Raw genomic sequence first — 21,741 nt, forward strand, 5'->3', positions numbered from 1 at the left:
GATTTACATGTGGAGATTGAGAACATGTCTAAATTTGTCTTAAATTTCACATCTACAAAAATAGTATACCCTGACCATGCACTGTTCAAACCACTGAGGTCAGGCAGATGCCCCTCTCACAAACAGAGGCTGAGGAGTTTCTTTCCTCAAGCCATCCGCATCCTGAACACATAAACCTCTTTCAAATACTGTACATTAGCCTACATGGACTGGATACTGCACTTTTTACCCCGTTCTCCCTCTCAATCTATGTATTAAATTCTTCTAAATCTTCTTCTTTATCCTTATAAATAGCCTAGATACCTCAGGACACCTCTGCACAGGAAAGTTGAGCAACTAATGCCATTACACAAAGTTTTACAAAGTAGGCCTACCTCTATGTATGTCACAAATAAAATATAAAATCCTTGATCAATTTGAAGGAATGTAGGCTGATTCAGAAAATGTGATTTTGGAATTAAAAATACATTTTAGAGAGAGAAGGCTGACATTCAGAAAAGGCCGTTGCAAATGGCTGACTGCAAGTAGGCCATTGCAAATGGCCGACCTACTGATTTTTACAACTCTTTTCAGTGTCCAAAGTTAGCTTAAGACAACTGTTTCAATACCAAAACCATTTTTAAAGCCTAACATTGGACTATGTAAAGTAATTGAAACTATGGCCTGGTAACTATTGCATTTATTGTTAAAAATATACTGAAATAATGTTTGCTCCATAAACCTGAGCTTATCAAATACAAATGGAAAGAGCTTTTTAACACCATTTGGCTACACAACATCATTGCAAGTAGACAGTAAACCTCTGCATCCTGGCAAACGATTAGCTGGACCGTTCGTATCCAATACGCTTGCGCAGTCGAGCACACGCAGGTCCACACGAGAACTGTCTATGGAACTGGTCGGTGGGGGCGACTAGCGTTACAACAGAGCGAGCACTGGCGCTAGCAACAACAGAATCATCAGAGGACCGGAATATTCTAGCTGCGACCGATACACCGATTCTCGGGAGACAGTAAGTAGAAATTATTAAATAGCCGTGTATTCTTTTTAGTCATAGTAACTTATTTTAATACTTGTGGGAGATTAACCACTTCTGTTAAACTCGCCAGCTACTGTAATAGACTGTTACTGGGGCGACGGGTCCCATTCAAAGCCGCTAAGCCCGTGCTGTCAGTGTGTGTGTGTGATATTTCCACAGGCCTGCAGAGGGGGTCGGCCGAAATAACGTACGCAGTTCTCAGCAATACAGCAATATATACTATTCGGCACACCACCATCAGAAACTAGTGACAGGATATAAACTTGAGGAGTTAACACGTGTTTTGCAAATACAATCACAGCTCGTCTTAAGTTAGTTAAGTAACGTGAAATAACGTAAAAGGTTCATTCGACAACGGTAGCCAGTTCCGTTTAGGTAGCCTAGCGTGTTTTGCTGTGACAGCATGGATAACGTTAGCTAGTTGTGTCAGATAGCCCGAGGTCTTCGAGATTAACCAGTTAGTTTGCTTAACTAGCTTGTACTTAATGCTGTACGCGCGTTTCACTGTTGTCTCGCTAGTAACGATACGTCAAGTAAGTGGGTGGTGGCGGCCATATAATAACCTTACTTTGTGAAGGGTTACGGGAGATGAGGTAAAGTAGTTGACGTGTGTTCCAAGCCAGTCAGAGACGTGCATTATTTCTATCACTGCACTTAAATATGAATTTACATTGAGGCGTTTAGAGTGCCTTCAGTTAACGTAAACACTTAATTTATCAGCAACTAACGTTAAGCTTAACCCACATTGATGGTTGTGGGCGACATTGGTTTGCTAGTTATAGATAACAACTTGAACTAACCCAAAGATTCGGACACATGGCCAAATGTTTACACAAACCACCCCTTACGTTAGCCACCCAAGGCCTCATGCTCCACAAGTGTGTTTGTAGGGTGTAACTATTAACGTCATATCAGTAAACTCGCCCCTAACGTTAGTCATGCGACATCTTGACCTGGACCACACTTGCTTTGGATCAAATAATTTCACAGACATCCATATCGTTTTGAGCTGCATTCTTGCTGCAGATGAATGAATCTATGGATACAGTCCTCAAGATAACCTGAGTCATGCTCTGTGACAGAATACTCATTCTATTTTGCGCAAATACCGATGATGCCAAAAGTGGCCAAAAGATGTACGCCTACTTAATAATTGTGGTAGTTTGCTTCTTTTGAATGACGTGTGGTTCAAAGGCAAGCAATATATGTTTTGAGGACAGATCCGCAGTAATGGGTCAAGGATGTAAATTAAATGAGGTCGTTAGTGGGCCATGCAATGAATACATTCGGCCGGGGATTAGCGTTTTTATTGGCCTTGTAAAGCTGTTTATTATTGGCCGAACGTGGTGCTGACAAGCAAACTCCCTTTATCATCAGAAACACACACAGCCCCCCCCACCCTCTCTCTCTCACACACGCTCACAAACCAGTGTTGGTGTCAGAGCGCATGGAATTCATACTTTACTGAGAAACAAAGGACTCTCTCTCTCACTGCATCTCTTTACAGGCGCTGTGAAACTGTCTGCGGCATGTTTTCACACCCAGCGTGAAAGAGTGTATTCAGTGGTCCTTAAACTTAGTCTCTCTCATCTGTGAGAGGAGTGTGTGTGTATGGGGTGGGGGGTTGGGGGGTGTTAATGATGAACAGGTCTTAGTTTTGTGTGTGTGTGTACTCGTACTTGTGTAAAGTTTTAAGTCTCTCAAGACTATTTTAAATCTCAGATGATGATTATACTAATTACATTTCATTTGCACAAACACATTTTCTGTTGATAAAATCTCATTAATAGCCAATGAGGAGGGGCCTTTACTGCATAGTCATGTAGGCCTATGTGTCAGTTTGTTCCAGTCATGGGAGACCTTGATAAACACACAGCCTTAGGGCCTAATGATGAGAGTGACAACACTTACACACTCACAACAACCCACCTGTTATGCAGAAAGTGTTCGTTTTCACCCCTGACAATACACATTATATATTATTGTTATATATAGCATTATTAATATATATAGCATTATTATATAGTACCACATATTACAGCCTCAATGTAGTTTTCCCCCCTCCCATTTAATTTTGCAAAATTTTGAGAAAGTTTGAGAAAGGCGCTATATAAATATAAGTTATTATTGTTGTTTTTGCTGTTATTATTATTATTATTATTATTATTATTATGTAGTGCAGTGACCTACAGTAGAACACAACATCAGCGCCCCAGGTCAGGTCCCTTGTCTTCCACTGAGCAGTGAGGCACCATGCACTATGCTGCCATGAATGAGAGTGTAAGGTGAGCTCAACTGACTGTGGGGCGGCTGCTCTGTTGTGGGACGCCTGGATGTGTAAGCTGAGCCCCTCTCTGGGTGATGTGGAGTCTCAGAGAACCAGGACTAACTTCCTGGGAAGAGTGCAGACGTGCAGGTGACAGGAGACACTTTCAGAGAGGATGCTGGTTGACTGGTGATGCTAACTAGTTCCATTTTGAGGGTTACTGCGGTAACAGGTAGCGTAATTGTTAGTGTTGCACATGGTTGGTGGATAGGACAAGCATTCATGCAAGAATGACCTTTACTTTACAAAACTGGCTTGTTATTGATAAGTAAACAAATGTATTGACAGTATAGTTTAGAGTGCAATATAGTTTCCGCATAGCTTGGATCCTGTGATAAAGATGTCTGGCCAAAAAAGATGTGTGTTTGACACCACAGGTGTGCTCTGAGAGACCCTGTCATGTTGCTGAAACTGTTCTGAGGAGTTACGTTAAGGTCATTGCCATGTCAATGACCTGACGCAGTGACTGGCACATGTCCTGTGGGGCCTTATGACGGTGATGTTGATGCCTGCATGCTCTGGGATCTATAGCCTCTCATGGGAGTAGCAAAGACACTTGCGCTGCCAACTGTGCTAGCTTTTCATTAGTTAGCATGCTGCCAGACATCACAGTGCACAGGTAGATAACTTTACAGTGCATTTATTTATTTTTTTATAAATGATTTCATTTTATCCTTCATCGTGCAGTATACAGTAAACACCTAAGCCAGTCTTGCTCATTGGATGCATTTGACAAAGGGGACTTTGGTACTTTTCATGTTTACAGTATTGGGTTTTGAGAGTAGGACAACAAGATACACAGTACTGTACATGCATAGGAAATCTCTGTCTCACACACACACAGTGGCTTTGACTACAAACACTTCCATACTGTTGGCTATTGTTATATAGCTTACGAAACCATTGGTTCATATATGTAAACACAGAAAAGAAACACTCGGTCACAGACAACTGCTGTGCACCTGTGTAAACTATTCTCTGTGTCCTAAGGCTGGATTAGCATGCGTTAGGAAATACTCATTTATTTATGACTCGAGGCGGAAGAGAAAGACATGCACACCTTTTTCTTTTGCCACCCTCCCACTCTCATTCTCTTACAAAGAGCCCCCATGGGATCAGCAACAGGAACTGCCATTTTTTTTATCGAGTTTGCAGTTTCCAGTTATTGTTTCAATATGATTCTCTCTCTTTCTCTCTCTCTCTCACTCTCTGGCCTAGTCATAGTCATTATTAGTGAAATTAGTCTCCAAACTGTCCACAGCAGTTCTAAGCCCCCCTGTGGCTCCAGAGTTTCAAGCATTTCTGCCGACGTGTGTGTGTGTCTGTGTGTCAGACAGAGATTGAGCAAGACAAATTCTCCAGATTCTTCCTCAGTTGTGGAAAAAACACAAGCAGTCTGTTGCACAGTCCAGCACACACGCACTCACAGTCACACACAGAGATATGCTTGTTGTTCTATCATAACATCTCTGTGAGGGCGGTGTCTGCAAAGCAGACTGTATGATTGGGATCTTGAATAGGGAGTCCTCAGTAGATAGATCCATGGGAAAAGCCACGCGATTGCTCCGCAGTGAAGGATATGTATGTGGATAAAACGCAGTGTTCGGACTTTGCCAATGGAATGGGCTGTATTGGTGAGTCTGTGTCTGTGTGATAATGTTTGTGAATAAAACTGTTGACCTCCTTGTGTTATTTTTGCAGGACTCTGAAGCTGTAGAAGATCATTTCAGCTCCTCAATACACAGTACAAGGTGGGCAGTACCTCCAGCACATGTCTCTAGATTGTGTGTGTGTGTGTGTGTGTGTGTGAGGACTGAAGGTGTGGTCACTCCTTGCTGTTGCCAGGCAGTTAGTAGGTCACCTATTTAAACCTAGTGGTATAAATGTGCTTTTACATTCCTGCTTCATTTAGATTCTCTCTGTTCTACACACACACACACACACACACACACAGGAAACTCTGTTATCCCCTTATAGCCAAATTGAGATTACACATCCTCTTCTGGTCTTGCCTAGGTGAACCCGTACGAACCTGTTAGCAAATTTTAATTTCAGCGGGCATAAGCAGCAGCGAAGTTTAACTTAGATTTGTGCAACAAAGTCTTAACCAATCGTTTCAGAAGTGCAGCTAACATATCTAAACACTGCAGTTGTTCACTCAATTCCAAAGAAAATACACATTCCTGGATGTTTGGTAAATCAGAACACCATCAATGGGCTCCTTTCCAGACGAACCTGCAGAGCAAATTCAAATTTGCTAACAGCTTTGTCCAGGTTCACCCAGGCTACTACTGGTCACCTGTATGAGATTCTGTGGTGGATTGTGCAGACTCAAATATAGAAAGCTTCTAGAACAGTGTTTCTCAAAGTGTGGTCCGGGGACCACTGGTGGTCCGCAAGCTATCCCAAATGGTCCGCGAGCAGACATGGTAAAATATAATATACAGTGTTTCCGCTAGATTTTTTTTAGCAGTGGCGGCAGCGAGCTAATAGGCTACGATATGGGAAATACTTTCAATATGATCAGCTTCAGAAATAAATGGGTTTTCCTTAGCCTGTGCTTTCCACCAAGTTGTGCGAAAATTGTAGTTTTCGTGTTTTTGCGATGTTGACAAACATGTGTAGCACATGGAAGCTCTTGATAGCGCATGCCACTAACGTCTAAAAAAACAATATATTTATGGAATAAAACTAGACAGGTACCTCGGATTAGAATTGCTGTTTATTGTTAAACTGCAATTTTCAGCAGCCAGCGGAGGGCATTTAGCCTACTATGCTTCCGGACAATATTTTGCGTCTCCCCTAATTCTGAAGCAGTGGCACCGCTAAATGAAGAGGAAACACTAAGAAGAAAGTTAATGTTTTAAATAGGCTACATCAATACAATATATAATATGTGAAGTGAAACTGGATGGGCCATAATAACCTCTGACTAGTTTTAGGCTTCTTATTGTTAAATTGCAATGTGAGCGGCAGCCAGCAGGGGAGGATACGTCGGCAGGATTATGTCATTGTGATTTTGTAAAAGCAACTGCAACTACATTGTGTGTCTGCCCTGATTCTGATACTGTGGGGGTATTAATTAAACCGTGCGGGGGCGCCATGCTGAAATAAACGTAGAGGAAACACTGGTATAATATAGATGAATTGTTTGTAATGTTGAACTAACTTGTATGTAAATCCAAACAGTTCTGCAACATGCCTATGTAAGCTACGCCAGTTTAAGCAAGGTGAGTAGGCCTATTGTGTAATATACTGTTAAAGTAGGTCTACTCTTTTGTATTTAGCTAGGTGGTCCGTGAGGTTTTTTTTTTAATTGGTTAAGGGGTCCTTGGTCTGAAAAAGTTTGAGAAACACTGTTCTAGAATGATGACTTATTCGTCTTTGCACTTTGTTCCAAGATGTAGATACGAGTGCACTGAAGTGTGATGACACGTGTATTGACCTATGATGAACTCTTGTTGTTGGTTGGGCCTGTGGTCATCATCCAATATTCTTTTATGTCGTCACTTTTTGCATGTGAAATATTGCTCTCCTATCTTTTATCACTCCTCTCGTTTCCTTTCACTCTCTCTTGCTCTCTCGCACCTTAATGTAGGATTGCAAAAATTATCTGTCAAGTCTATCAGTAATGACTGATTTATGACTCATCCTTATGTTTGCGAGTTTATGCAATAGAGTAGTTGCAAGCAGGCACACACACACACACACACACACACACACACAATCACACACACACACACACACACATAGGCCAGGGTTGTTTATCTGAGTGGATGCTGGCGTGGCATGTTAAGGCATGTGTGTGTCCCCACTGTAACCCAGAGCAGGGACGGACTGACTGGGCTTGTCTCTATGCTCTGGACGGGGCAGTGTTGGCTCAGCACAGGTACCGATATGCCTGTGTGTGTGTGTGTGTGTGTGTGTGTGTGTGCGCGCATCAAGCCCTGTTCACGTATCAGCAGATTACCAATATGCCAGTGTGTGTGTGTGTGTGCATCAAGCCCTTTTCACGTATATAGAGCGATTCATTCATTCCCTGTCGATTCTCGCCTCAAAAGTGAAAATTATATTAGATAGATTACACTACTTTGTTTTGTGACTTTGTTGTGCAATGTTTGACGTTGCCAGTGGTTATTTTGCATGTTATTGCGTAACTACATTATCATTACATTGCACCTTGTCGGTAGATGCTTGTAGTCTGAATAGGGGCTTTTGAGTTTTGCATGTGGGGTTTTTTGAGTGAGTTTTGACATTTCTTTGTCAACAGGCAAAGGTTTATTATGGTACACATTAATCATATGATACAGATATGCCTGAACTTTGTATGCATAATTGAAAGGTTAAAGGCCTTGTGTGTTTTTTGTGTCACTGTTTGAGATTGCCGAGGCACTGTTGCATAGTCATGTGATAGGTGTGTTTATGATAGGTGTTTATGTGCATTTTCAATATGTACTCTTTGCAGGTCAGCTGACTCAAGGTTATAGCTGTTGGTTTTTAAGACTGTTGATAATAAACCTGTAGGTCCAAGGCCTGCAATGCAATTTGGTCTCATAGTATGTAAAGGCTGGGCAGTTCTGTGATTTGTGGATAAATAAGTGTTTGGGCTCTACAACTTTGGAGAAACTGTCCCAGATAGAAGCTAATAACAGCAGAGGTCTGATCTAGTGTGGGTCACACCTAGATACAGTAAGTTCCATGGTCCATACTGTACCTGTGCTGCTAGAGATTTGGTTCACGTCTGTGTCAACCTGTCCCAGAGATGATGCTATCACCTACTTTTCTACAGGTGTGTGTGAGCTTAGCTTAGCTTAAGGGTTACAGCTGATGGGACAGGTATGGGAGGGGTAGTGTAAAGGACCACGTCAATTGAGCCTGTGTGTGTGTGTGTGTGTGTGTGTGTTGAGTGAAAGAGAGAGCAGGCTCCTCCTCTCTGCTGTCTGCAGGTGATGTTCATCCTACACAAATCTCTTTGTGTGTGTGTGTGTGTGTGTGTGTGTGGATGCTCCTCCCTCTTGACTTCACATCACACCTGCAGACTTGGCACCATCAGTGTATGCGAGTGTGTGTTTGCGTGTCCTAAGAGTGGTATGTGTGTGTGTGTGTGTGTGAGAGAAAGAGTGTGTGTTTGAGCATCAATGAGGTCTTGCACACTCTCCCCATGTGGAAGCCAAGATGAGGGGCGAAACACCCCTTCCCGCAAGCGTACCGTCAGAGAGGAGCGAAAGAACAGGTAACGGGGTAAAGGAGGTAACAGAACCCATGGGAAAAGGAAGAGGGGCAATATTAAGGCATGGAGGAGAACAAGAGACTTAAAGCTTCTAGAACACCTAGCGAAAATGGAGTATGGCCATGGCCTAGTTAAGTTAGGATTGAACACATCCAGTGGGCCGTATGAAATCAGTGTCTATTGTTAGCCGTGGGACAGGACAGTGAGGCTGTGTTTTGCTGTTTGGTCCTAGCACTAGCTAGCGATTAGTGAGAGCATGGAGATCAGATGACCACCGGTTCACAGGTGTTGAGCCATTGTTCTTCTGCTTGGGGCTGCTGAGACATATTCCCAGCTTGTTTGTGTTTTACTCACAAACTCCTGTGTTGACCTGATCCCCAGCAGTAGCCTCTACTTGATGGGATATCACAGCGGTGTGGTCGTGATCGTGGTCGTACGGCGAGCGGTAGTATTTTTAGGGGGGGAGTGTGGCCGCTTTGGTAGAGATAATCCCTTTGTGTGTCCTGAGTCCTGAGTCCTGAGTGAGAGTCCGGTGCCAGGGCAGTCTCCTGTGGTTATGTAAGCCGTACACAGGCCGCTTCAGAGAGGATGCATGCTGCTCTGCTACCAGGAAGGGCCAAATGCAAACATGTGAAGATCCACTTTTGCCACAGTGAAGGCTGTGACAACACTGTGTGTGTGTGTGTGTGTGTGTGTGTGTGTGTGTGTGTGTGTAGCTGCACTGATGTATTTGTGATCTGTGTGTTTGTGTGCGTTCCTTCAATGGCAGTGCAGTGGCAGTGACCTCATTCATAGTGTGATCTCATTTGTCTGTGTGTGTGTGTGTGTGTGTGTGTGTATGTGTGTGTGTGTGTGTGTGTGTGTGTGTGAGAGATGCGTCATGGTTCCTTTGTTCACAGTGAAAGTTCTGTGGCTGTGATCTGAGCAGCTTTTAGGTTACTCTAATGGGATTAGCCTACCTTAAACTTGTTCTTTACTCACGACACGCCCACACACACACACACACACACACACACACACACGCACATGCACACATACGATCTGTCTCACCATCTCCCGGATGTGATTCCTCCTACCTTTAATTCTACCTAATGTAATAACAGCCAACAATATCTTCTATATTTCTTTTCATCTTTTTATGGGCATTCCGATGCCGATCTGGGCATAATGGCCTTTCATAGACATGTGAGAAAAACCTTCTTTGTTCCCTGTTGGAGCCATTACACCACTTAACTTCATTCATGCTGGCGACGTGAACAGCAAAGCATCTTGCTAACACAGCAAGTTGTACCAGCCTAACAATGATAACAACTCTTTAAACTATAACATTTAATAAATTAACGTTTTTGTGCACAGCTGGTGTTCATATTGTCCGTCTAGCGATTTATGTGTGTCAGTCAGAATTGTCCAGTTTTCCCCTTTGCTCAGTGGAAGACGTCTCCTTCCATAACTGCCATTCAAGTCTACTGTAGCTGGCATCACGCAGCCATGGGCATTGGGCATTGCTTGCTAGTGTTTTGGGCTGTACATAACCCTGGCCGGAGCACAATCCATTGTAAACATTTCTGTGGCCAAGGCTACCATTATGAATGGATGAGCAGTTTCAAACTGCATTAATTACGGTGAAGTAATTAAAGGGAGGAAACCTTTATTTGGCCCTAGTTGCATTGTTCAATAATTAGGCATATATAACAATTGGTTGTTTCATGAAAGCAACCCATCAAATTAGGTCTTCGCCTCTGGAGAACGTAATTATTAAACCGTAATGGCCGGTTGAATTGAGTTGAATTAACCACTGGCCGAGTTCCTTCTTCACGGCTGTTAGAGCGGGATGGTATCCTTTGAAGAGTTCATTTGGCCGAGTCAGCATGTAAGTGTGTGTGGGAGTGTAGTGAGTGAGTGGATGTAAGTAACGGTCATGTGTTTGACGTGTCGTGCAGAACCGCCTACAGGGACACGATTATTGTTGTCTGAGTGTGAACAACCGGATATTTCTGTGTATTGATTTTTGCATCTCTCTTTCTCTTTGTCTCTGTCTCTCTCCCTCCCTCCCTGTCTTTCTCTCTCTCTCTCTCTCTCTCTCTCTCTGTAGCTGGGGGATGGCGGTGAACGTATACTCCACTTCGATGACCATCGAGAACCTGAGCAGACATGACATGCTCGCTTGGGTCAACGACTCTCTGCAGCTCACATACACTAAGATAGAGCAGCTGTGTACAGGTGAGACTTGCTAACACAGCTCACACACACTGAGACAAAGCAACTGTGTTCAGGTGAGACCAGCAGATATACACTAAGATAGAGCAGGTGTGTACAGGTGAGACCAGCAGCACAGCTCAGCAGACACAGACTCTGAGTTCAACTGAGACTAGCACAAGCCAATGAACGCAGGATAGCACAGGCTAATGAACAAAGATTAGCACAGGGTAATGAACACAGACTAGCATAAGCTATTGAACACAGACTAGCATAGGCGAATAAACACAGAGTAGCACAGGGTAGTAAATAAAGAGACTGAACTCAAGTGGGAAAGGGACAGGAACTCACAGGTTAAGGAACACACAGGCTTAGCTGAGGATGGATTAGCACAAGGAACTGAGCTAAGAACAAGCACAAGCTAACAAGCACAGAGACTGAAGTAGGCCCAGTACAGGCTAATAAGCATAGAACAGTCTTTAAGAACAAGAATAGTATTTAAATTGTGTACATTAGCATTCACTTCATTTGTCATTATTGGCAATAAAGCAGAGGTAATGCTTGCAATAGATAGTAATTATTGATGTTGATCGAAATGTCGATCTACCATCTCCTTGCAGGTGTGGCGTATTGCCAGTTCATGGACATGCTGTTCCCTGGCTGCGTCCTGCTGAAGAAAGTGAAGTTCCAGGCCCGTCTTGAGCACGAATTTATCCACAACTTCAAAGTGCTGCAGGCTGCCTTCAAACGCATGAATGTGGACAAGGTGAGACTGAGAGAAGTCACAAGCCTCTCTGTCGCCTCCTGGTTCTGAATGGACTGCTAGTGGGTTAGGGGCAGTGTTGCCAGGTCATGTGACGAAAAACAAGCAACTAGGTCTCTGAAGCAAACCTAAAACAAGCCAAGACCTAAGACCAAATAGTTAACGTCCACTCCCTGCCCCCCGAAGTTACTGGGGCGGTCATGTCAGGCAACAGTGTAGAGTAGCCTATATCGCAGAGCTGACGCAAGGGCATAGGCTTTAATTGCCCTTTGTATACGTGTAGGCGCTGCGTGGATTCTACTCAGAAACAGCATGTACGAAGCAACCGCACCAAAAAACACGCCCACCTGCAACTACAACTACGTTCCAGCGACTTCACAAAAAAACAAGCACAAAGTCGCTTATAATAAGCGGACTTGGCAACACTGGTTAGGGGTGTTCACTCTGAACAAGAGGAGACCGCACACTCTAGCAGCTCATGCCAATAGTTTAATAAAAAATAAAAAACATTTTGGCATGTGGCCTTTCTCAAGTCTTACAATCCACCAGTGAAAGAACGCACCTAATATGGTGAACACCCAGCCTTTGATTGGTCTAGCACACCTGTAGTAGATTGCCAGTAATGAGCTTGATTTGACAATGCAAACACAATAACCTTCAACAATGACATACTCAAAACATTCTTTCAATTAATATCAGCTCATTAGAAACGAAACGTTTTGTTTTTTTATTAAACTATTGGCATATGAGCTGCTAGAGTGTGCGGTCTATTCTTGTTCAGAAGATCACGTGTCCTGTGACCAGCACCTCAAAAAACTCCTACTATCGGTGTGCGTTTGCTTTGTCTACTCTTAGGGGTGTTCACTACCAGTGACACTTTAGTAGCTGCATGTACATATGAGTCAGACAATGAACAGAAAGCTATTGAACTATTGAATCATTAGCGTTTTTAATTTTTTTTTTGCATTGTTTTGATCCAGCGAAAAAGCTTCAACAAAGTGAATGAAATTTAACAATGTGCCACTCTTTGCCTTGCTTGAGTGAAGCACCGCCTAGAATTCTACACATTGCTGTTCAGGCCAAGATATCATTGGGAGATAATGATGACAAATGTAACTGAACCTTTGCTACGCAGGGAAACCGAGGTGCGGGCCCACAGCTAAAGCCAGTGCAGGCATGTATCTGCCTCTTAAAAACCCTCTTTGCAGCCAATGGCTAATCTCGCCCGAGAACAGAACAAAAACGGCTGAAGTATCCGGGGTAGGTTCCCAGAGACGGGGTTAGTTCTGTAATAACACAAATCCATTTGAATCCCGGTGCTGATTGTGAGCAGATAAAGCTGGAAGGGAACTGTGTTGGTCTGGGATCTGATTTACTGTAAGCTGACCAGAATTCTTTGAGGCTATAATGTAGCTGATATTATGTTTAGCCCAAATCTGTCTTTCCGCTCTTTGTGTCGTTCAGTATTGGTGTTAGTCAGAGGAGCGAGGCCATTTTACAGGTTTGTCACGTGTTTATAATGAAATAAAGTGTTGGACATGAGACATAGTGGAAATCTGTGTTGAGGATTAGTGTGAAGGGAGGGATAACTACTTATTGTGCTTTTTTAACTTGAATTGACCTGTTTAATGACTTTTAATCGTTCATTTTAATGTTAAAACACCTCTTGAACTCTTCTCAAATCTGTTTTGTTTTTAAGCTTGAGAGTCTTTAAACCGATGTACTAATCGAGATATGCTCTGAAGTAACGGATATAGATCATCATTTGCAGTTCAGTGAACAAAACAAGATGTCAGACTGAGTAGCAGAACTTGCTGACGATGTATAATGGCGCCAGGCTGTGGCACAGTTAACCTCTGACCCCTGGCTGGCAGCGTTCAGATGCCCTGCATGGCCCTCGTCTCTCGCCCACTCTAGCTGCTGAGCTCCCGTGCAGTATTGGGCACGCACATCCTGCCTGTCTGTCTATAGCGTTCAAGTCAGCCTGTAGTTTGCTGGAACTATGCAGTTAATTTAACCTAAACATGCTGTGCGTATCACGGGCAAAAAAAACAAAGCATACGTTGGTTGTTATTTGCTTCCCATGTTTTTACAGGCAAACAGCTTAGCCTGAGCCACTTCTATGTGGTGTACAGCTAAACCATATGACAGCCATGACTTTTTTTTTTTATCTTAATTCCTCAGTAAGTAGACATTGAGTAGTTTTAAGGGTTTGTTATGGCCTGTTGGTCAACAGCAAATAGTTAGTGCGAGAAGGGGAGGGGGTTTATCCAGAATGTGGCTGTGGTGACAGACAGCGCAGCCGTGCTGTCCTCTTTTCACCTGCCTGACTGCTCTGCACCCTGTTATGCTGTCTGGAGAGTGTCCTACTTGTATATGTCCGGTACACATCAGGCCAGACAAGAGCTGCTGAGGATAACACACACACACACACACACACACAAACACACACCCTGAGAAAGTATGTATTTGACCTTAACTACAAGAGTCTAAACAATGGAGGTTGGTGTAAAATTAAAGGAATGTACATACTCTCAAGAGACCTTTCTGGAAATTAATCAGCTTTGTGTTTTTCATACTGATGCCATTGCGTTAGACAGATGAGTCTAGAATTCTTTTCATGGTAGCCTTCAAAGCCAAATCGCATCACATGAAAGAGAACCACTATCATCAGCTACCATTTCTCTTTGTCAAATTCATTTCTCTCTCTCTCTCTCTCTCTCTCTCTCTCTCTCTTTCTCTCTCTTTCTCTTTCTCGTTCTAGATCATTCCGGTGGAGAAGCTGGTGAAGGGCAGGTTCCAGGACAACTTTGAATTTGTGCAGTGGTTCAAGAAGTTGTTTGACGCCAACTACGACGGCAAAGAGTACGACCCGCAGCTGGCCCGCCAGGGCATGGAGGTGTCCCCGTCACCTAACCCAGGTGATCTCATTTTCCACAAACCCAGGAGGCCCCCAGGTAACCAGCACACCCCTCCACCACCACTGCCTCCTGCATGTGTGTGTGTGTGATGTGTGCGCGTGCTTTTCTGGCTGCACTTGCCACTCTCCCTCTCTTCTTTGTCCTTCTTTTTAACTCTCTCTCTCTCTCTGTCTCTCGCTCTCTCTCTCTCTTGCTGTCTCTCCTTCTCTCTCGCTGTCTCTCTCTCCCTCTCTCTGTGCTCCCTTTTGTTGTTTTGCATAGTCAGAGCTCTGAAGGTGACTGCGTTAATGCAGCTGTTGCTAAGCTGACAGGCTGCTCCCTCCCAGCAGCAGTCATAACAGGCTCTTTAGCGCCCTCTGTTGGTGAGAGAGAGAGAGAGAGCTCAGCCACCTCAGCGCTCTCCTGTGTGCTTCTGTGCGTCACATGTGTTTAATGGCCAGCAATAGTGCTGTGGAACGGGATGCCTCTCCCAGTGTGTTGTGCTCAGCTTGTGGTCCTCAGGCATGGCTGCAGTGACAGTTGTATTTTGTTTTGTTTTACAAAGAAAGGTATAAATGGTATGTAGGCTCTGTAGGCAGCCTAGGTTCCGAAATCTGTACACAAAAAACAATTGCAACCAACAAGGGTTGGCAACCACTCAAAAGCAAAATAAAGTGTTTTAACCAATAACCGTCGAGATGTGCATTTAGGAGAGTTTTAATTGCACGGGAGGGAGGGGGAGGGAGTAGCGAGCTAGCTCTCTGTTTTGTTTGAACATCAACAGAAGTGACGTATCCACGCTATCGCTGATACAACCTTTAATGAACACTGGATTTAATTGCTACTTGAGCTGTCTGTATATACCAATAATCCATGCGATTGTCTTGATTCATGTGCACAGAGGGGAGGGGTGGATCTATCGTCAGTGTGTGTGAGCGAGGGCAGTGACATGCTGCGAGTATTGGTGCGCTGCACGTAATTCTTCATTGAAATTAAATTAATGATGCACATATTTTGAACGAAATGCCTTGGTGCATTGTATTGCCACGGCGTATTGTTATTATTTGAATTGCGACATATTCGTGTGACGTTGCATTGTTGCTCCCCTGTTAGTGGCTGATCCTGATTGGCTGTTGAATCATGGATGTGTGTGGTTTGCGTATTGACAGGACCCCAGCGGACGTCCCCCACAGTGCCCAAATGTGCGCCTGTCCCACAGCGGGCCGTCACCAGCACCCCCTCCTCTGGCATGAGGAGACACATGCCCCTCTCTCGCAACGGCGGCAGTGATGCAGAGGTCCTGGAGCTCAATCAGCAGGTGAACAAGCACACAGAAGTTACACACACACACACACACACACATTCTCCATGTATCACATTTCATGACTATAAACACACATCACATTAAATGACTATACTACTCAAAACCCAGTCAGACACGCACACACACACACACACACACTCACACACACACGCACACACTCACATGCACTCTGTGCATTAGATATAATTTGACGAAACACACTTGCTACTTGCAGCACACACAGTCCAGTTTTCAGTGTCCAACCCTATACACACTATACTGGGTGTGCAACAGAGTTCAGTATATAACAGTATGTTTTCCTTCTCTGTTCTCTCCTCGTTTCCATGGGACCCCTGTTCCTCTGTCGCCTCAGTTGATGGACCTGAAGCTGACAGTAGACGGACTGGAGAAGGAGCGAGATTTCTACTTTGGCAAGCTGCGGGACATTGAACTCATCTGCCAGGAGCATGAGAACGACAACAACCCTGTCCTCTCCAAGATCATGAACGTCCTCTACGCCACAGAGGTAGCACCCCCTACACCATCCAGATCAATTCCCCTCACTCCCCTCAACACCCAGATCAATTCCCCTCACTCCGCGCAACACCCAGTTCTTCGCGTCTCACTCCTGCACCACTCCACCCCACCCATCGCTCGCTTGGTTTAAAGTATGTTTAACACGTACTTTCAAAACGTATACTTACAAATAGATGTCATTAAGTACAACTTCAGTATACCAGAAATACATATACTAATTCTTACTCCCCCACCACTCCATTCCACCCCTCTCTCGCTTGGTTTAAAGTTTGTTTAACACGTACTTTCAAAACATATACTTACAAATAGATGTCATTAAGTACAACTTCAGTATACCAGAAATACATATACTAATTCTTACTCCCCCACCACTCCATTCCACCCCTCTCTCGCTTGGTTTAAAGTATGTTTAACATGTCATTTCAGAACATATACTTGCAAATAGATGTCATTAAGTACAACTTCATTATACTAGAAATAAATATACTAATTCTGACTTGAAGTGGCATATCTGTGTACTTTTAAAAAAGTGTATTTTATTGTAAGTGTATTTTAAAATGTACATTACTCTAATTTCAAAAAGTGTATTAAATTACTCAAACTTACAGTGGTTATTTGGTGCCGTTATGGAAAGTATTATATTTGTTCACGTAATTTCTTACATTATTAGTGTGCTCTATCAAAGTCTATTTTGTGTCACTGAATATAAGTGTTTGCAAGTCTACTTGCAAAGAGTGCACTTAAATATGTGTGTATTTTACATTTTATAGTTATATATTACATTACATTGCTCATACCTACAGTAGTAATTTAGTTTACTGACATTTGTAGTACACTATAACTGTACTATAAAAGTGTATTTTATTTTAGTAAATAGAAGTGTTTGCAAAGTCCCAGGAGAAAAAATGATGCTTAAAAAATAATAAATCTTGACATACTTCTATATACTACAGCTACACTAATGATGGGTATACCTTAAATGTGTTCATGATTGAGTGAAGTTGTGTACTTAAGTTGTATTGAACTTGTAGTACAAAGTACAATTTCAAGGTCACATATTGCAAACATTTTGTTAAAATATACTTTGAACACACTATGTACATTTCAACTAATGCAGTTAAATACATGCTTGATTGGTGACATATAGTGTACTTTTAATATGTTACCTATAGATTGAAAATACACAATAGATAATATTCTCCCAGGTGAAAACAATCCTACATCTTAACATACTTCAGAAAACTTTCAGCAACACGCACCACTGTAGCATTTGTGCCATTCTTGTGTCTATGCTGTGTCATCGCCCCCACACACCATTCATTTCTATGTTTACCACTGTGCTACATGACTAGAGCGAAGGGAAAGTCACGCGAGCAGATCGTGCAGTACACCTGGGATATCATGTTCTGTTGGCTGTAATAGCAGTACTTACTTACCGTGATGAAATAAATATTTTTTGTCTCCTGATGCCGTATTTTTCGTCATTTGCCCATCCAGCTACGACGTAGTCTAGCCTACTGCTAGACCCTGGTATGCACGGCAAGTCGAATAATCAGTTAATTGTTAGAGATATAGCCTACTATTCAAATATTACAAATGAATGAATGAATGGATGGTGGTAGCGTAGAGGCTAAGGAGATGGGCTAGCATGCAGGAGCCAATTAACAGATGGTGGTAATGTAGAGGCTAGGACATACTCTATGTTCAATTCTTGCGCAATTGTTGTTGTATGTTGTAAGTATATTTGAAGTTGTTCCACTTTAACACATTTTTAGCATGAAGTGAACTAGAAATTGTACTTTGAAGCAAGTTCAATTCAACTTCACTGCACAAAGAATAATTTCAGTAAAAATAACGCACTTGAAGTTCACTTAACCATGAGCACACTTAAAATGATACATTAGTGTAGCTGTTAGCATACTAAAGTATGTTAAGATTTAGTATATTTGTATATTTTATTTCACTATATATTTTATTCGCCCCTTTTTTTTTTTCAAAATTCTAAAACAAAGATGTTTTTTAATACTTCAAAATAACATTTGATAAATTAACCTTACATTTTCAGTAGCCATAGGTGTGTAGATTTGAACCAAATCTGGTTTGGTTCTTAACAGGAGCATTTACTGCCTTCAAAAGCCGATTTTGTTCACCGTGCTCGGAGTTTGGTGCTGGGCTGGTGGGTGCCCTATTGACCACCGCCCACTGACACGGCACATCAACGGTTAGACTGAGAATTCTCGTCGCGAAATCAAAATTCCACTGCAGCTGCAAGCGGATTTGTACACGCAGCCATACAACACTGTTTACACCTCTTCGGGTCATGGTAAAATGTCATTTTTGGTACATAAGCTAATTTAGATACACTTATGGTGTGTGTGCTTGCGTTTCTTTAGGAATCCGCCATCTTGGTTTGTATAGAAATTAATATTTAGTGACACATAGGTGACATTCCAATATGCATGGTCTTGCATCCATTTTTTTCTCACAGTGTAGAGTGACAGTGGTAGGACAGTGAAGAGTCTGTGGGCAATGCACCTGAATGTTGTATCAATGCTGTAGCTAATTGTGCTACAGCGTCTTCCATGTTATCTCCTCGTAGCCTCACCATGTGTACGTTAGATGCCATTTGAAGCAGCTGTCCAGATGAGAGGAATAAACTTGAGCTTCCATTTCACATCCCCCACACAGACACCCATAGCCATCCAATGCACAACACAGTGGAAAGATCAATGCAGGAGGTTGTTTCTTCCCTTTCTAATCCCTTACAGCCAGGAGTCTGGCTGGACTTGCGTCCCGTTCAGGGTACTCTCAGCACCTCTAAGCTTTGACCTCCGACCTGTGTGTGTGTTTGTTCCAGGACGGTTTCGCTCCCCCTGAGGAGGAAGAGGAAGTGGAAGGGCAGCCCCAGGAACAGGACGAATACTAGCGCACCTCTTCCCCCCACCGCCCCCCTGGCCCCGCCCCCTTTGCTTCCTTCATCACTACTCAGTTTTTTAAGTAATCATTTCTCCTCCCCCTCTGATCTAACACTTTTATTTGTTGTTGTTGTTGTTCTGTTCCTCCCATTCGCCCCCTTCTGTTCTCATGAGCGCTTCCTTAGTTGCATTTTCCTCCATCCCCATTCAACAGGAACACACACAAGCTAAAGGAACTGGCAGCAGGGTTGTGTGTGTGTGTGTGTGTGTGTGAGAGTGTGTGCTTTATGTGTGTGTGTGTGTGTGTGTGTGTGTGTGAGTGTGAGAGTGTGCTTTATGTGTGTGTGTGTGTGTGTGTGTGTGTGTGTGAGTGTGCTTTATGTGTGTGTGTGTGTGTGCTTTATGTGTGTGTGTGTGTGTGTGTGTGTTTGAGCAGTCCCTCGGCCAGCCATCAGCTTCAGCATCCACAAACAGCCTCTCAGCACCTCACCCCACACACACACATACATACACACACACACACACACACACACACACACACAAATACTACTGCTACACACACCCCATTGCTTTTAACGTCTTACTCTGTCACTGCACTGCAACTGTGTCACATGTCTCAGCACAGTGGAACTGACACATGAATGGGTGATGGGTGACATGTTTGTGTTTGTTTGTTTCTTCGTTCATTGACTTTGTTGATATTATTTTTTAGCTGAATTGTTTTAACAGCTTATTTATTTTGAGATTGTGTGTGTTACCCCGTTGGTTCCTCTGGCATTGGTTTTGCATTTGCGATGGAGCCCCCAGTGTGTCATGACGTGACGTAAGGGAAAGCCCTCGACCTGCGCACCCGTGAGTGGCGACCTCGCCTGCGGTCAGAGGCAGGACAGGACCCAGCAACCTGCCCTCAGTCCCAGATCAGAGAAAGAATGGAGTGATTTTTATTTTTGTAAATGTGTGTGTTTGCGTTAGGAAAGGGGGGCTGGGTTCTTGGTGATGGGTTTGCTAGCTAGAGCAGAGAGAGAGCAGGCTTTTAAGAATGTGAAAGTATTTATTTATATGAAAAAAGTTTGCAGAGTGACCTACGCTCGCTATTATAAGAACAAACAAAATGAGCTGTTGTACAATTTGTAATGAATGCTAAAGCAAGAAGAGTTTTAAATAAAATCACTATGCCATTACTAATGGTTTACTGACATTGTAAAAAAAAAAACATTATTTTTTTAGCTGCTATACTTTAAGTTCTGTTCAGTTAATGTTTTTCTGTTTAATTTCTTTTGTTTTTGGGATTTGAGATTTTGATATGTTGCACAGCATGGAATGCCACTTTGGGTGATTGACAGGGGTCACTCTGTTGTTGACAAACATCTGGATCCCCACCCACCTCGTGGCCCTGTAGTGCTCTGTGCAGAACACACATCTGTTTGGAGTTTTATTACAGAAAAATAAACGAGTGTGGGGACAGGAAAACCAACACAACGTTGCCGCGTCTTTAATTCCACTTACTTCAGTTGGCAAGGGTGCCAAGATTGTGGGCTAACAGGCATGAGAGAAGCACAGCACTAAGATGGCAGTCTGTAGCCTGCTCTGTTGTGTGTGTGTGGATCTAACTGGCCTATATTCAATCACTAGGGGTGTAAACCTACACATTCATACCGAACCATTTAGGTACAGGATGTTACAGTAGGTTCATTACAGATGTGTACCGAATGCAGTCTTTAACAGTAATCAAAAGTGGGTTTCTTTTGCATGCGGACTATGCTCAAGCTCCCACACAAACATTAACTGGTGAACCATATGTAAGTTTAGTCCAAAAAGCATTTGACCTTTCCAAAATATACTATTCCAGTTGCGCATTAGTTTTTTCGCAATAAAAACAGTCGACTTCTTATTCATTAAATGAACATGACTGACAAAATAAATTCCTATGGTGTAGTTTTATTAAACCATTTTTATCATACATTTAACAGGCCTGCATTGTAGCACATACATTCAGTATTGTGTTTTCTTTAGGCTATATATGTGTCATCTATTTAACCAACAGCATAAAATAACAGCATTTCAAGAAGTTTTCAGTACCACTGTTGCAGAAATCATTAATTTTTTGTTAATTTTCACACATTCCAACATAAGGAAGCAGCATGAGAAACTTGTAATCTTTGACATAGGGAGTTTCCTTCCAAACTGCCCTATCAGATAATTTAAGGGCGTGACATGGTGACACACCATGGTAAGTTCCTGTCCAGCAGGATGAAGTCGAACAGCATTTCTAACCAGTATGCATTGCGTTCAACCCAGCATGTATCACATCAAATCAGATCTGTGCAGCACTGCATGAAGTCGAATGAGCCTATTGTTGATAGAGTTGTCCAATTGTGGGCTTTTTGTCACTTTGGTTGACACATTGTAGTTCATTTGTAGTCCATGTGGACTTGCATGTCCAAGAATTTTAATGTGAACTTGGGAATTTGCTGTTTTGTCACTTGAAAGCTGCAAATCCTTTCATAAGCATCTTACACCACACTTGTTAAG

The 21,741-nt window shown here is 42.9% G+C and overlaps 1 protein-coding gene across 4 annotated transcripts; it reads left to right on the forward strand.

The window, feature by feature from the left end:
* The first annotated feature begins 860 nt into the window (after window positions 1–860).
* LOC121711326 (microtubule-associated protein RP/EB family member 3-like) lies at window positions 861–20,683 on the forward strand. Of its 4 annotated transcripts, none has more exons than XM_042094838.1 (8): window positions 861–1,012; window positions 5,067–5,116; window positions 10,688–10,815; window positions 11,412–11,557; window positions 14,319–14,511; window positions 15,624–15,772; window positions 16,131–16,283; window positions 19,152–20,683. In XM_042094838.1, exons 3-8 carry the CDS (start codon window positions 10,695–10,697, stop codon window positions 19,218–19,220), a joined length of 831 nt encoding a protein of 276 aa, XP_041950772.1. In that variant the 5' UTR covers window positions 861–1,012; window positions 5,067–5,116; window positions 10,688–10,694; the 3' UTR covers window positions 19,221–20,683. The 4 variants fall into 4 exon arrangements, with proteins under 4 accessions (XP_041950772.1, XP_041950773.1, XP_041950770.1 ...); XM_042094839.1 differs by having other exon boundaries at window positions 14,319–14,475; XM_042094836.1 differs by lacking the exon at window positions 19,152–20,683 and having other exon boundaries at window positions 16,131–16,790.
* The last annotated feature ends 1,058 nt before the right edge of the window (window positions 20,684–21,741 follow it).

The sequence above is a fragment of the Alosa sapidissima genome, chromosome 6 (genome assembly GCF_018492685.1).
Source record: "Alosa sapidissima isolate fAloSap1 chromosome 6, fAloSap1.pri, whole genome shotgun sequence".
NCBI lineage: Eukaryota > Metazoa > Chordata > Actinopteri > Clupeiformes > Clupeidae > Alosa > Alosa sapidissima.